Below are 17,196 nucleotides of genomic sequence, written 5' to 3' on the forward strand. Positions count from 1 at the left end.
CTTATTAAAAAATAAAAAAATAAATTAACCAATAGATAAAAACATATTAAAATGTAAAGGAAAACAGTAGTTTATTGGGGTAATAATGTACTGCATGAGAGGTCCTATATTCAGCTTATTACCAAGAGCATTTAAAACATAAGCCACCACAGCTGCTTGGCTACCACTGTTAATTCTAGAGTATAACATTACGTATTATTATAAAAATAAAATCCAATGGCCTAGTACAATATAAACCATCTACCTCCAATGCAACACAATAAAACTGTTCAATAATACTCATTACAGTAACCAAAGTGCCTTTATTATGACACACTGAGAATGTTCAATAACATCACATGGGTATATATAAAATTCATTTAAAATATCTATAAGTAAATATGAATGCTTATGACCGAACTCAGTTACATATCTGCCAAGGTCAAAGTTCACACATGGTCCGTGATTTTTGATGAAATTTGACATAGAACCAAACAATTTTCATAAATGCAGTCCCTGACACTGCTTCCCTACATATTGCAACACTTTAGTTATTCAAACGTCACATTACTTACCCGTAATAAAGTTCAACCACAAAAGAAACTTAAGAAATAACATTATTAAAGATCTGACCAACAACCTGCTAGATGTCAAGTGCTACATTATCGTCTGTAAAAGGTCAATTAAGTAGCAAAAGCAGATCACATTTAAAATTTGTGATTTTATTTATACCTGGTTGTCTGATAGAAGAAAATTCATCAAAATTGCTAAACATTAACCAGTCAATTCTTATCTTATACGGTGGACAACGCCTATTCACGGTTCTGGATTCGGGCCTTCAGCTATTCGCAGATTTTGCTGTGGAATGTATGTCCACATTATTCGCAGGAAAATTTGCCAAAAATGTATATACTTGAGGAATTTTCATAGAAAAATATTCAGTAATTATTGTATTTTTATATTTTTGTGACCACATTTTTTTGTGATAAAACCATTAAAATACTCGCATATAAGCATTTTTATTTTTTTTATTTATTTTATTTTTTTTTTTTTGTGTGTCAGAACTATCAAAATAGGCAGTTATAAGCATTTTAAAAGGGCATCAAGTACAGGCAGTTCCCAGTTATCGGTGGGGGTTCCGTTCTTGGCAGGGTTCTAAGCAAAAACTGCCGTCAACCAAAACTTGGTGATTTATGGCGCTTCTGTTAGGTATGTTATGTCGCCATAACTCTATTATTGGCACCTTATGATGCCAATAACCGAAACTCTACGCCATAAAACCAGACCACCATTAACCGAGTCTGCCAATAACCGGAGACTGCCTGTTTTTGCGGATTTTAGTTATTTGTAGGGGGTTGTGGGACACATTCCCCACAAATCCTGGCAGTCAACTGTAATTCCCTTCTAGTACAGTGGACTCCCTGTATTCGCGTTCTACGGATTCGCGGATTTCTCTCGGGAACGTTTCCCTGCATTATTTGCGGAAAATTCACATATTCACGGTATTTTTCTATGAGAAATATCCACAAATTCTTGGTTTTTATATAAATTTCATCATAAAATGCCCTTTTTGTGATAAAACTATTAAAAAAAACAAGTATAAAAATTTTTTATTGGGTTTTTCTTGAGTTTTAACTAACAAAATAGGCTGTTTTCAGCATTTTTATAGGGGTTCCAACTATTCGTGGGTTCTAACTATTCACGGGGGGTCTGGTACGCATCCCCCGTGAATACGGGGGGACCACTGTAATGGGTTTCCAAAAAACAACAAGAGATATTATTATAATTATCTAGGAGTTTAACTAGACCACCGAGTCAAAATACTTATTCTCAAAGGGCTGGCATACATGTTATACATTCTGTCCTTCCTAATACTTACTATCTAAAGTGATAGCTTCATTTCTTTTAATACTGTATTTATAACTGATTATTTAATAAATTATATTAACAACTTGTAAAGGAAGTAGAATATGTTTTGCAGTTAACACGATAAATGTCTAACAAAAATGATTAATTGTCTTACTGAAAATAAGACTTGCAGGAATACAAGAAACTATGATTTAGTTGTTACCTGTACAATAGTACATCCTATAACCCTCACAACAAAGTTCCACAAATGAGGTTTCATATATGCAATGTGACCTATACATTACCAATGTAATGTTAAAAAACATAAAAGTACAAAAGGTAAACTATTCACCGAGAATTCAATAATCATTCTCCTTTATGACGCTATAAAACCGTTCTCTTTCAGAAATAAGTTACCCCAACCTGACATGTTACAATTCCAAACTCTCTTACGACTGGATCAATTTCCTGTTCTTGATACGACCGATTCAAATACCTGTTCTCAAATGTTGAGATTAGTTTTGAAAAGCCTCTGGGCTTAATTTAATCTTTTTTCTTCAACGAAGTGAAGCAAGGCAGGTTGAATATGTTGGACAGATAAGTGGATAGAGACTACTATAATAAAAAAAAAAAATTTGGAGATAAGTTCAATGCCATTGAGGGCCAACTGGGAAGCTGAAAACAGCCATTTGCACTTCGTGTACTAAGAATTCCTGAACACTTCGTACTCAAATACGTATAAGGAAAAAGGGTCAGAGAACTTCATATACACATAAAAGCCTCATGATGTTGAAATTTTGTATCGTTTGATGTCACTCTGTAAACTTTTTCAAACTATAATTGCTCGTTAATGCTATTCAACAATGAAAAATAATTTCCTTGTCATTCACAAAGACAACTCTGGTTATCTTTCTACCTACCATCCTTGAGTTTTCCCCATTTCCCTTAGCAGGGTTGGATGAGGGATGTCCTCTCGTTCTCTATATAGTACACTTTCTGACCGGTTTCCCCTCTGCTCTGTTCCCTGATTTTCTCAGCCTACCTGCAAGTTTGTAGTCTTTCTGCTTCCACATTTGCTACATTTCTCATCTCTTCTCATCCAAATCTGACCCCAACATATAACTCTGACACCTCAATCTATTTCCATCCTTGTCAATCCTGACAAAGTATATGCAAGCTAAATCCTGTATTATCAGCATTCTAACTTGACCCTTTATATCAGCGACCAGCTACAGCCCAAGGGAAAACTGCAATAAATCCCATTTGATTGTCAAAAATACATCAAATAACAGAGAACTGGAAGGCACTTAGTACAGTACACACTTCTGCCACAGCAAAATGGGTCCTCTTACTTGTAAAATCTGAGTATTAAACTGTATCAAGAGGAAAGTTGATGTCTCAAATCGGTGACCTTTACACAGTACTCCATTGCATAAAATTGAGTTTTTCTAAAGGTCTCCATACAATTAATTCCACATGAAATTTACTTGGGAAAAGGATAACCATTTAAAACAAAGATAAATGACTCCTACGCTTATTTCATGGTATAGTAGATTCAGTCTTCCCCAGTGGACATTTACTTCATTATAATTAATTAATGAGAGCTTTATGTCTATCTGCGCTGCAATTATCCCACTTCATTTAATCATCAATCAAAATAAATTTTGTTGGAAAATTTATAAATATCTGTATATTCTGCAACACATATGACAAGTAATGCTGCACTTATATACTGTGCCTCTTATTCACATCAAAATTTTTACCTTGACTAGTCACAATTACTGTAAATATGTTAACCCCAAGAAGTAAAACTATTGCACTGTAAGTACGTATACAATAAAACATAAGTCCAGTACCTGAAGGCATAACAAACAATGTATATTTATATAGTACCTTTCAAAATATAAGACATTTACAGTTTTGATAACCAATGACTCTCTTTACCCACCATATTCACCAGATAAACAACAACAATATTGCACAAGTCTCACAATTTCTGCATTCTTAATTTGTAAGAATTATTCGAATCACAGTTTTTCAGATGATGTTCAGAGTCAGGGAATGCACAACATACAGGGACTACATTTCTGAAGTGAGTTCCGGTCATCAGCACGAATTAAACAATAAGTGTGGAATGTGGACTAAAAGAATACGATCTTGTACATCAACAAGCCACTTTCAGACTTCAAATAATGCTTAGCGTAAAAAAGAATTACTATAAAAGAACTGCCTCTTACAGTATAAAAGAACTGCCTCTAAGGTTAAGACTGACAGATCATAATTTGTTCCTGGAATGAAGAGAGGAGTCATCCGAAAACATAAAATGAGAAACCGAGGACAAATAAATTAGTTGGAGTCGACATCGGCTCAAGTATAGCTCAGATATCTACGTACAAATGACCTGAAATAAACTTTTAAAAATACTTAATCAATCAACACTGACATAAAACTACCTTAAACAAACTGTAAAAAATAACATACAGCGATCAACATTGATAAAAGATCTTGCATATGTGTATTATATACACGAACTGTTTTACAAACTAACATAAAATAATATAATATATATATACTTACCATCACATACATAGATATATATATATGTATATCTGCCTCTTTCCTCAAATATTCTGTATTAGTACACAGGTCAGATAAAAGTCTATCAACTAATTTTCACAGGGGATTAGGAAAACTTATAGTTTTGTGACACATAAAATACTTGTTTGCAACTCAGAGGATTAAACAGTGCACATAACTAGGACACTTATACACATAATTAGGCCAAAGAAATCCTACCCAACAACCCTTGAAGAACCTCTCTCTAGAAATAAAAAGCATTAAAGAATGGGGCACAAAATTTCCAGGCTCTAATACATCGTCAATAAGCTCGAGGCAAAGAGGCATTAACTCTACAAATTTATATTCTGACATGATTCAACGACCTAAGGTTAACAATGTAACAAGCTATACAAATATATGTGCACAAAAACTCTCTTGTATATACAAGTATATAAACTATTGTCATCTCCCACATTTGAAAAGGTCTGCTATGTAACATTTTATAATTCCACATACAGTAGTACTAAACTCTTGACTAGTATAAAATACTGGATACAATAAAACCTTAATTTATATCATACATACTCTGTACATGCTTAAGAAACATTTATCATTTACATAACTACTGTGCAGTAGTACTATGTGCCTTCATCATGTTTCTTCAAATGAAACACAAGTTTGTCCTTCCTGGAAAAAGTTGTCAGACAGTGAGTGCATTCATAAGGCCTCTCCCCTGTATGCGATTTCATGTGCCTCAACATGTCAGATTTCCGAATAAAAGCATGTTCACAAATGTTGCACTGAAACGGTCGTTCACCGGTATGAGATCTCATGTGCGTTTCCAAACTGCTCATAGAAACTAACCACTTCCCACAGGTTGTACACTGGGCTCGCTGCGACCTTGCTTTGTTAAGGTCCGAGCTTTCTATGATTTCCTCGGTGAGATCCATCTGAAGTTCATGATTAAGCAAATGAGCTTCATAATTCTTTTTCACTTTGAACTGTTTACTACAAACACCGCATTCGAAAAGGGTTCGTTCAGTGTGGATCTGCATGTGGGACTGAAGGTTGTAAACCTTCCTGAAGGCATGTCCACATATACTACACACATGTAATTCCTGACCCTCTTGATTGACTGAGGCTACTTCCTCTTCCTTATCTTCAGTTTCAGGACTTCCTTTAGTTTCTTCACTCTCCATTTTCTCCATCTCTAACTCTTCATCTTCTTCAACATCTTCCTCAACAGGCTTCTCTTCTATGTTCACATCATCTGCAGCTGGCTTCTCTTCTTCATCCCCTACATCTATAGTGCTCTCAGGGGAATGCTGCTCTTCACCCCCTGCATTTGCAGCATTCATCAAGGAAAACTGCCTCCTTTTTAAATGGATGTTCATGTGCTTCAACATGTGATCTTTACGAGCAAAAGCCTTTCCACAAGAAACACAAAGGTGAGGTTTCTCCCCTGTGTGGATTCTTCTGTGAAGGCCTAGTTTGTGAGCTTTTTTGAAGGTCTTTGGACAAAACTCACAGCAGTGCACGCCATTGTCTTTAGCATCTTTAGCAGCAAGTGTCTGCTTTGGTTGAGTGACCTGTTCTGCAACAACTTCTCTCATGACATGCTCAATATCAACTAAAGTGCCAAAGGAAGGAGGGGGAATCGCATTGCCTTCATTAACTCCAATTTCAGGTTTGACATCAGGTTGAGCATCACATTTTGTGGACTCTAACAAGCCTGCTTCATTCGCTTCAAGAGAAACACCGCTTACAGTCTGTTTAACTTGCAATAGAACTTGTGGCATCATATTCATGGGCAGCCCATTACGTGAAGTAATCTCAGGAAACCCATGGCACTTTATCTGATGCCTGCGGAGCCTTTCGGAACGCGAGTAACGGCTACCGCAGAAGCATTCGTAAGGCTTTTCCCCCGTGTGTACCCTCAGGTGTCGTTTATACTTATAACTCTGGGTAAAAGTCATGCCACAATATGAGCAAGTATGTGGGGCAGATGTATTAACTGGTATAGGAAGCCCTCTGCTTACCAAGTCCTTATTTCTGGCTTCTTCCAACATACCACCTAGTCTATTGCCATCAACTTTATGTATGGCAGCATGCATTTTCATGTGGTCTATTCGACTGAACCGCTTACCACAAAAGCAGATGTACGGTTTTTCTCCCGTGTGAATCCTTTTGTGACAGGTAAGCTTATCGGACCGTGCAAAACTTTTATAGCAGATGTCACACTGAAATGGTTTCTCACCGGTATGCGTTCTCAAATGAACTTTTATTTTGCTCCTTGATACACTTTTTCCACAAATTGGGCAATCCTTATTTGCCAAGTCCCCTGGAAAAAAAAAAAGAGAAGTCACAACTGAATAATGACATACTAACACACAGAAAATTAATATCATAAAGATAGTATAACTACTACATGAAAATAAAATGCATATAACTTTCCATGAGAGATTCAATTTTTCAACAAACCGATATCATAAACGGAAAGAAGAAATATTATCAAGCTATAACAGTACTTTAAAATATAGTGACAAATCACAACACAATCCTAAGAACAAATGAAACACTTTGTGCTACTATCTCAGACACTAGTTTGTGAGCTGTGACCAGGTTTTCAATATCAAGCATCCACCATGCTACCCATAATATAGGGACCTGCTGAAACATGACTGTGATAAATTCATGTCTGCTTTGGACCCTGCCAGTAGGCAGTGGATCCTTGAGTTATACATGCAATCAGGTAGAACGTAGCTAGACATCAGTACATAAAGCAGCTAAAGAAAAAGTGGTTGATGATGGCAGGTTATGGAGGAGTTATGGAGTTCCATTTGACATCTGTGAGAGAGAGAGAGAGAGAGAGAGATTAGAGAAGAGAGAGATGAGAGGAGAGAGAGAGAGAGAGACGAGAGAGAGAGAGAAAGATAGAGAGAAGAGAGAGAGAGAGAGAGAGAGAGTGGGTGTAATTGCCGTATGGATCGTTAACAACTGGATTGGTTGTTGAGTTCTGGGTTGTCTGCTGGTGCTGTTAGAGATCAGAGTTGTGTGTTTTTAGTTAGTTTTCAGTCAGTCTTTGGTGAGAGCTGGTGATAACAAGTAGAGTGAACAGTAGTCTGTTGAAGGATTGGAAATCGTTTAAGTTGTGTTTTGTAAATTTGTCGTTAGTTATTGTTGAGTTTGGTGTTGTTGCTTAAGAGTTGTTGTGCCTGTATTGTTGGATTTGTTGTGCTCTTGAGTTCCTGAGTTTTTGTTGTATGTGATTGTTGGTTTGGTTGGATTGTTGTTTTGTTTTGTTATTCCTTGATGTTGTTAGTGGGTGTGGTTTTGGTTGGGTTTGCCCTTTTGTTGTTTTGGTTTTGGTGGATTGGTTGTGCAGTGGTTGTGTTCCTTTTTTGTTGCTGTGTTGTTGAGTTGTGGTTGTGTTTCTTGGTTGTTGTTGTAGAATTGTTGGGTTGTAGTCCCTGGGTGTTGTTTTGTTGTTGGGTTGTGGTCTTTCTTGTGGTTGGTATCTCTGTGACCTCGACAGGCAGATAGCACAGGATAGGCCAGAGTGTCTGGAGTAGTTGGTAAGTACATGTGTCTTGTGTGTGTGTGTGTGTGTGTGGTGTGTGTGTGTTTTTTTTTTTTTTTTTTTTTTTTAGGTATAGGTCAATTGTCCTGCATGTATGCTGTAGTGATCCCACCACAAGGTGAGTGGCAGCCTACCTCTTTCACCCATCTATTAAGAGTTGTGTAATTACCTTGCCATTATGTTTCAACAACCTATTCCAGTTTACCACTGAGGAATATTCCTACACAAAAGGTGACAGTCTTCATTCCCCTGGACAAGGTAACTTTATTCAATGATCTATAAGGAACAAATAGTAACCTTATTCCATAGTCTCTTGATACCTTAATACCCTTTCACTGTATGGAGATAAAGTATTATTACAAATTTTGCAAAACAAAAGTTATACATACCACTTTGACTGTTGCTTTCTTCTAGGTCAGCTTCTACGTACTGGAGAAACACCCTTCCAATTCTGAACCTCCATTTCCATCAGCCCCATCTGATGCAACTTCATGTTTAAGCTCAGCGTCACCGAGGGTCTGCTCATTCTCGTCGCACTCTGTTTTATTTAGAGAGTCCTGTAAGTCAGAGGTTTCTACATTTCCAGGATCACTTAATTCAGGTTCACCAGGGCGTGGCTGGTCCACTTCTAAGATCACCTCAGGGAAAATTCTTATAGGTATTTCACCCAGTACACAGTTATTCTTATCCAAGCCATGGAAGTTCAACTGATGCCTGCGGAGCCCTTCCGAGCGAGTATACTTATTGCCACAAAAGCAAACGTAGGGTTTTTCTCCAGTATGCACACGTAAGTGACGCTTATATTTGTAGCTCTGAGTAAATGTCATACCACACTCCGGACACACAAAAGAACCAGGTGCACGTACTTGTGCAGTGAAATCCCTCTTGCTGTCTGTGTTGAACTCATAATTCATGGCTTTTTCAAGCAAAGTAGCTCGTTCTGTCTCACTGACATCATGTGTCCTTATGTGATCCTTCAAGTGATCCAATCGTCTGAACTGTTTTCCACAATAACACGCGTGAGGCCTTTCTCCCGTATGGATTCTCTTGTGAGTGATCAGTTTATCCGATCTGGCAAAACGCTTGTTGCACACATCACACTCGTACGGTTTTTCTCCAGTGTGGGTTCGCATGTGTACTTTCATCTTACTTCTGGATACAGTTTTTCCACAGACAAGGCACTCTTTGCCAGACAGTTTGAAGGGTCCATCTAGGAAGTGAGAAATGAAATCATGTAAGATTTGGCAGGCATCCATCATTAAAATGATATTGTTATGTTACAATAAAGTTTTCATACATACTTACCTGGCAGATATATACATAGCTAAGACTCCGTCGTCCCCGACGCAGAAATTCAAATTTCGCGCCACTCGCTACAGGTAGGTCAGGTGATCTACCGGCCTGCCCTGGGGCGGCAGGACTAGGAACCATCCCCGTTTTCTATCATATTTTCTCTCTTCCACCTGTCTCCTGCGATGCTGGTGTGGGCCTTTAATTGTATATATCTGCCAGGTAAGTATGTATGAAACTTTATTGTAACATAACAATATCTTTATTTTCATACAATCAACTTACCTGTCAGATATATACATAGCTGATTGGCACCCTTCGGTGGAGGGGGTAAAAAAAAAGGAGACAGCTACTATATGGAATAGACAGGTAAACAACATATGTTGTAGGTATAAATAAAACCTTGGTTCCTACCTGATAGGTGGTAGACTTGGTGGGTGTTTGCCCAGTAGTTCCGCAATCACCTCAAGAAACTTTAGCGAGATATGTGATCTATGGCCAAGAGTTCTTGTGGGTCTGCCGATGGGGTCTTACCCACTTACTCAGCAGAGCCTAAAAGGACTTTGTCAATGGGTGCTGATCCACTTATATGACAATACACCTTATGAAGGAGCACACAACCAATCCCGACCACCTGATCCTAACATGTGTTTTAGAACTAAGGATTGTTACGAGTTATCCCCGAACTCGTCACAACAACCGTAACTCAAAAACCACTACACTACGCACACATACATAATTTTTCACATTATACTCAACTAATTGGATATGACGAGAATTCTCTTATGAACAACATAGACGGCCGCCCGTGCGAGCCTGAATCCTCCATTGTTCGAGAGATTCTCGACCAATATCCAAACAGAAGAAACAGTAAATATACATTTTAAGGATTGGTGTCCGGCTCCCGTACCCAGGAATCGTATCTGCCGATACGATAGGACCTAGAGAAAAGCACTTCTCATACGTCACACGCACGTCTTTTCAAGTAAATGAGATGCAAATACTGAGTTGCATCTCCAACCTATGTCGTATCTAAAATGTTTTCTTAAGCGACATATTCTTATAAAACGAGAGAGACGTCGCAACCGCTCGTAACTTCAAATGAGCTTTTACCCTCAGAAGTTGTATTGTTCGTCCGGACAGACCTTGTGAGCGTCCGTAATGAACGCTTTCTTACAAAGAAAACCTAGAGCATTCTTTGACATTAGTCTTGTGGGGTCTTTTATACCGCGCACCAAAGACCTTGTCTAGAGCCTCCCAAACTGACGCTTCCCTCTGAAGATAGAACTTCAGAGCTCTAACAGGGCATAGAGACCTCTCTGCTTTCTCTGCCTACGAGACTAGACATTCCTTTGATTTCGAATGACCTAGGCCAGGGATTCGTGGGATTCTCGTTTTTTTTTCGCTAAAAAACAGAGTCTTAAACGAGCAAATCGCCGAGTCTCCCTTGAATCCTACTTATCCTGCAGAGCTTGTAACTCACTAATTCTTTTTGCCGTCGCTAACGATAAAAGAAAATAGGCATTTTCTAGTTACGTCTCTAAATGATGCCTGATGCGGATGGCTCGAATCTATCCGAAGACAGATATTTGAGGACTACGTCCAAGTTCCAGTTCGGAGGTACTGGTTCCTTAGACTTAGAAGTCTCAAAAGATCTTATGAGATCGTGGAGATCTTTGTTATTTGCCAGATCTAAACCTCTGTTCCTGAATACAGCCGAGAGCATACTCCTGTATCCCTTTATTGTGGATACGGCTAGATGGCGATTTTACTCTCAGGAATAGCAGGAAATCAGCAATTTCCGCTATAGAGGTAGAGGAGGAGGACACTTCTTGGCTCTACACCACCTTCTAAAGACCTCCCACTTCGACTGGTATACTTTCGTAGTGGAGGTTCTGCGAGCTCTCGCGATCGCGCTTGCCACTTCGCGAGAAAAGCCTCTCGCTCTGACAAGTCCTTTCGATAGTCGAAAGGCAGTCAGAGCGAGAGCGGGGAGGTTTTGATGGTACCTCTTGAAGTGTGGTTGTTTGAGAAGATCCGTCCTTTCTGGTAGGGATCTTGGAAAGTCTACGATCCACTCTACCACTCCGTGAACCATTCCTGGGCCCCGGGGCAAAAAAGGGGGCGGGGTATTAAGTCAATCCTCGTCCTCGTTTTTGACGCCACAAACTTTTTCAATACTAACCCCAGGATTTTGAATGGGGGAAAAGCGTACACGTCCACTCGAGACCAGTTTAGCAGGAAGGCGTCTACCATAATTGCTCTTGGGTCTTCCACGACCGAGCAAAACACTGGAGCCTTTTTGAAATGTATGTTGCGAATAGATCCACATGAGGAGTTCCCCCACAGAGACCAGAGATCGCGACACACTTCCTCGTGCAGAGTCCATTCTGTATGAAGGACCTGGTTCCTCCTGCTGAAGCCTGTCCGCCTCACATTCCTTACTCCCTGTAAACGAACCTTGTCAGCAGGGAGATGTTCCTGTGAGACGTCCAAAGTAATAGGTCCCTCGTGAGTTCGTAAAGGAACGAGGAGTGTGTCCCTCCCTGTTTTCCGAATGTAGGCAAGTGCGGTGGTGTGTCCACGTTTACTTGTACTACTTGTCTCCTCACCAGAGGTTTCTAGGCCTCCTTCAAAGCCAGGTGTACGGCGAAGAGCTCTTTGCAATTTATGTGCCCAGGACACCTGTGCTGGTTCCCAGGTGCCTGACACTTCCTCCGAGCCTAATTCGCTCCCCAAACCCCCCAACCCCGTCTCCGACGCGTCGGAGAAACAACACTAGGTCTGGGTTCTGTGATCTTAGAGAGATCCCCCTTTGTTCTCTTCCAGAGGCAAGCAAACACCACTGTAGTGTGGCCTTTTACCTCCACTGGAATGGGAAAACGTCCGACAGTTTGTCCGTTTTTCCAGCTCCAAGACTTCTTGAGGAAGAATTGAAGTGGACGGATATGAAGTCTTCCGAGAGGGAAGAATTGTTCCAGCGGGAGGAAAGCGTCCCCAGAAGGCTCAACCATTCCCTCGCTGACGTTTGCTGCTTCTCTAAGAAGAGAGAGATTATCCTCAAACCATTTGCGGTTCTCTCTTGCGAAGGAAAAAAACTCGAAAACCCCGAGAATCCATCCGAAATCCCCAGAATAGACTAGTCTTGTCTGGGGGTCATCTGAGACTTCTCGAGGTTCACAAGCATCCCAACGCCTTGGTCAAATCTAGAGTTTAACTTTAGGTCCCTCCAAACACTGTCTCTCCGATCTGGCCCTGATGAGCCAGTCGTCTAGGGTACAATCGAGACATTCACTCCTTTGAGATGAAGAAATCTCGCCACATTCTCATCAGGCCTTGTGAAGACCTGAGGAAGCTGTGGACAGGGGCCGAAACACAAGGCTCTGAACTGAAAGATCCTTCCCCCCTCCCCCCCGTCATGAAACGGAGGTACTTTTCTTCGATGAAGGGTGGATCGGGACGTGAAAGTAGGCGTCTTGGAGATCTAGCGACACCATCCAATCTCCTTGTCGTAATGACGCTAGGACTGAAGCAGAAGTCTCCATGGAGAACTTCTCCTTCTGAACAAATTTGTTCAGAGCGCTGACGTCTAGTACTGGTCTCCAGCCTCCCGAGGCTTTCGCCACTAGAAAAAGGCGATTGTAAAACCCCGGGGAGTTTTGATCCAGTACTAGTTCTACTGCACTCTTGTCCCACATTTGTTCCACCATCGATCGAAGAGTATCCCTCAGCACAGGATCCTTGTACTTGGCTGATAGTTCCCTTGGTATTGACGTTAGGGGCGGAGTTATTCAGGAAAGGGATACGATAATCCCTTCCTTATGATATTTAGTGAAGAACGCGTCTGCGTCTATCAGCGTCCAGGCTTCCACGAATTCCAGGAGCCTGGCACCTACTGGTGTTTGGAGGAGAAATGTTTCAATTTTGCCCTTCTTAAAGGACGAAAGGCGACCTACCTCTTCTCTCTGGAGCCTTCCTTCTTTGTTAAGGCGTGTAAAGCCCGCTTCATCGAGATGGTGGGCTTCATCTTCAGAAAAGACGAAGGCTTCTTCGCCTTTGCACTCGAAAAGAGCGAGCGCGGAGAAGGAGGAGCAGCCGGAGTCAACTCGTCTCCGTATTCCTCCAGAAGCAGGGTAGTCAACACCTTATAGTTGGACAAGCCCTCTCTTCCATGATCGTCATCATCCGAGTTTCGTTCGAACTCGTGATAATCCTGAGTTTCTGTTCTCCTTTCAGAACTTTCCTCTTCTGGGGGAGACAAACTCCTGATCGGAGAAGGGCTAAGGGAATGAAAGTCTTTCCTTTTTCCTTTTTTTTTTTCCCTTTTTTCCCGTTCTGATCAACTTGGAAGGCGTCACAACCTGCGGCTTCTCTCGCAGCTTTAGAAGACGTCTTGTATGGACGCTTTCCCGCTCTCCGAGCGTCATGTATGACGTCCTTGTTGACGTTTAGATGACGCTTCGCGTCTGGAAGACGCTTCGCTTCCTAAGGGCTTAATCTCCTACTCGGCGTCACAATCTTGGACGGAGCGTCACGTCTAAGATCCTCTTGAATTGGACGCTTCACTTCTAAAAGACGTCTTCCGAGCAGGTGCGAGAGGACGAGACTTCTTAATAGAAGCGTCACGTCCTTCCGACGGCGCTAAAACTCCCACAAGAGATGACAGTTTGCTCCTGAACCGCCATAATGATCTTCTTGACGCTTCTCTCCTACGTCTATGCTTGACGCCTCTCGTCATCACTCGGGGTGGAAGAAGCATGATGGGGTACTTCCTCATAAGCGTCAGATGACGTTGACGCCACCTTCGCCTTCTTAATAGCAGACGGGCGTCATCCGAAGAAGCGCCCTCCGGGCTAGAATCAATGTCTTGCTTCATATGACGCTTCAGAGGTCTCGATAAGTTCGACTCCTTCCACCCTCGTTTAGGTGAGGGAGAGGGAGAGGACGAGAAAACACTCGCGAAGGACGCTTTTTCTATAGCGCCCTTGAGCTGGCTGCCATGAAGCAAAGCTAGCTGAAGGGACGTCTGACCGTTTGGGGATTTCCCCACGACCTCCTTAAGGCTTTCGACTTTCCTTCTCCTCTGGGTGGCATGTGAGCTTGGAAGAGGTCTAGGCCTGGAGCGCCGCGCCGGGACGATCAAACGCCCCCCCTCCACCAAACACTGATAGGGCTCACTCTATCACTAGCCTTACCTTTCCGAGTCCGCCATCTTGGACTTCATGTCTCGAATCGTCGCTTTCAGATTGGCGATTTCCGATCCGCGATCCGAAAAGACACTCTGAGAATGAGATTTATAGGGAGAATCTACAGTAGTAGGGTTAGAATTATCATTGAAAGGCTCAATAGCCTTGATTCACACCTTTCAGTCTTCTAACTCTATCCCTCTCTAACTTCTTCAAATAAGAAGTCAAAGTCTTCCATTCTTCTGCATTCAAACCCTCGCATTCCTTACAAGTGTTAATAGCAGAACACTGCACCCCCCTACATTTACGGCATACAGTGTGAGGATCAACCGAAGCTTTCGGTATCCTCACCCTGCAGCCTACATTCACACACATTCTCACACTCACATTAGAATCAGACATACTGAGAAAAATCCAAAAGAGTTATTCCAAAAACAGTCCACAGTAGCGAATGCCAAACACGATCCAAATACGTCACCAAAAAGCCGAAAAACGTTGATCAAATGTTGAAAAAAGAATCCAAGTCAGGAGGTAATAACAACAATGTTGATACCACCGGCGACAGAGAAAATATGATAGAAAACGGGGATGGTCCTAGTCCTGCCGCCCAGGGCAGGCCGGTAGATCACCTGACCTACCTGTAGCGAGTGGCGCGAAATTTGAATTTCTGTCGGGGACGACGGAGTCTTAGCTATGTATATATCTGACAGGTAAGTTGATTGTATGAAAACATCAAATGTTAAATGGTGTAGGTGCACATCACCCATTCAGGTGATGTTAAAGTGTACATACAAACCAAAAGCTAATCATACTTGTGACAACACAAATTGTCAAGGGCTATAATGAAAGGCAATTAAGAGTATATATTAGCAAAAGCAAATACATTACAGTATGCTCTAAAATGATTCACTGTCTATATCTTCACTGGCATACTATGTTGCTACACAAACATTCAAAGTTCTCCAGTACAAAGTTACAAGGAAATGTAATCACATAGCATGTAAGAGTTAACTATTTTAATACCAAAAATTATGAAAAATTATTGACTTATTGGGCCATAGCCCAATCTATCGGTTATTCAGTGCCCTGAAAATGTTATTGTTGTCCACTTCAACTGCAGAAATATACGTTCATCAAACAGTTGAAATTGTTTCTTAGCTTACCTCCTTGCTTCAACATGAATGAGTTTGCCCACATATTTCTTAATTCCTCATTATACTGCACTTCCATGCAGTAATTGTACTTCGCTGAATCATCTTCTTCATAATCAGAGAGACTAGGTTCCTCTGCCTTCACTGACTCACCATCATTGTTGTATTCTGTTTCATCATTTGGTTCTTCATTCATGGGCTCTTCAACCTTTACTACATCATTCCTTTCATCATTCATTACAGCATCCTCTTCACCCTTCACTATATCATCTTCAGCCATGCATACACTAAGGAACTGGGTGATGTCGGGAACACCACCGCTCGAAACTCCATCTGAGTCCTCCATACCATTAGATCTGGGAAGAATTAAAAGACACTGAAACCCCAGGAAAATTATACAACTCATCAAAATATGGGAGATAAATTGAATAACTAAAGGCTGCTTTGGGAAAAGTGTTAGGGGTGAAATCACACGATGTACCAAATGCAACAGATGATATCACAAGAAATTCTGAGCTTTGCAATTTAAACATGGAATAAGAGCACTTTCATATCTGTCACATACGAGAAGATCAGAGAGGAACGGCCGGCAAGTAGAGAACAAAGTTAAGGTAGATAAGGCATTTTTAGAAGTAATCGTTTTTCCGTTATCTTAGGAATCCACTGGACTACAAAGCATAAACATGGGAAGGCTAACTTCTATGACCACCTGTGGTCCTTATAGAGCTTGACTGACCTAACTATGAAAATGAGCATAGGTAATGTTTTTTATGAAGGTCTAAGGTGCCCTTAAAACTACAAAGGGATGTTTGATCAACATTCTATGCATTATCATAGATATGAAAGCATCATGTTCCTCAACTTGTGAACTAATATCTTGTTCAACCCTAGATTTTGACAGGTCCTTTAATATAACTTTGATTTTGACCGGTCCTTTAATATAACCTTTATGTCTAGGAACGTAGGAAGGACCTGGTAGCATATGTAGGGGTTTTGGATGACTTTAGCAATTAATCGCGTCATGAATATTGACGATTCAGTAAATTCTTATTACCGCAACCGCTCCCAAGAGAATTGTGTTAAGTTACTACCAGCCCCATTAGAATGAATGTTAAAACATAAAGACAATAAATATTAAAACAAAAGACAATAAATATCTTAACAGTAAATTTATAAGATTATAATACGAGCTTCGTAGTAAGTATATCGAGAGCACAGTATAGAAACTCCACTGGGGGAAACACCGCAGTGGAGCCACCGGCATTGCGTGGCTCAGCCTTATTTACTAGATATTTAATTGGTGAAACAAGAATACAATTACATCTTTAAGCATACCATTCAAAAGATTGAAGTTTCATCAACATAATGTGATATATGAAAGCGCCATACGAACTAAAATAAGCACGTGAGGTCTTCGTAGAATGGAATTTTTACTATACAATTAATATTAATAATACTTAGCTGTATAATTTATCTAGCCCTAAATCCCCAAAAACCACACCAAAATTTACCACACTGGCAACCCTGTTACCTCCTATTCTGTCCGCCAGTTGGCAACACTGCCGTTGACAGTTACAAAACCTTCCGTTGAAAATCAGTTGAT

The 17,196-nt window shown here is 40.7% G+C and overlaps 2 protein-coding genes across 2 annotated transcripts; both read right to left on the bottom strand.

Annotated features, from left to right (window-relative positions):
* Nucleotides 1-287: 287 nt before the first annotated feature.
* LOC135217143 (zinc finger protein 569-like) lies at nt 288-6,650 on the bottom strand. The gene has a single exon (XM_064252851.1). The coding sequence runs from the start codon at nt 6,504-6,506 to the stop codon at nt 5,025-5,027; it is 1,482 nt and encodes a 493-aa protein (XP_064108921.1). The 5' UTR covers nt 6,507-6,650; the 3' UTR covers nt 288-5,024.
* On the bottom strand, nt 6,589-16,319 carry LOC135217144 (zinc finger protein 852-like). Its single transcript, XM_064252852.1, has 3 exons — nt 15,606-16,319; nt 8,356-9,176; nt 6,589-6,727 (listed from the first exon to the last, which is right to left on the bottom strand). The coding sequence occupies exons 1-2, from the start codon at nt 15,997-15,999 to the stop codon at nt 8,389-8,391; spliced, it is 1,182 nt and encodes a 393-aa protein (XP_064108922.1). The 5' UTR covers nt 16,000-16,319; the 3' UTR covers nt 6,589-6,727; nt 8,356-8,388.
* Between the last annotated feature and the right edge of the window lie 877 nt (nt 16,320-17,196).

The sequence above is a fragment of the Macrobrachium nipponense genome, chromosome 7 (assembly GCF_015104395.2).
Source record: "Macrobrachium nipponense isolate FS-2020 chromosome 7, ASM1510439v2, whole genome shotgun sequence".
NCBI lineage: Eukaryota > Metazoa > Arthropoda > Malacostraca > Decapoda > Palaemonidae > Macrobrachium > Macrobrachium nipponense.

Excerpts from the sequence above, each read along its gene's own strand:
- LOC135217143 (XM_064252851.1), bottom strand. The coding sequence starts at position 6,506 with ATGAAAATGCATGCTGCCATACATAAAGTTGATGGCAATAGACTAGGT.
- LOC135217144 (XM_064252852.1), bottom strand. The coding sequence starts at position 15,999 with ATGAGTTGTATAATTTTCCTGGGGTTTCAGTGTCTTTTAATTCTTCCC. Across the intron at positions 9,177-15,605 it reads ATTCATGTTGAAGCAAGGAG|ATGGACCCTTCAAACTGTCT; the intron begins GTAAGCTAAGAA and ends CTCACTTCCTAG.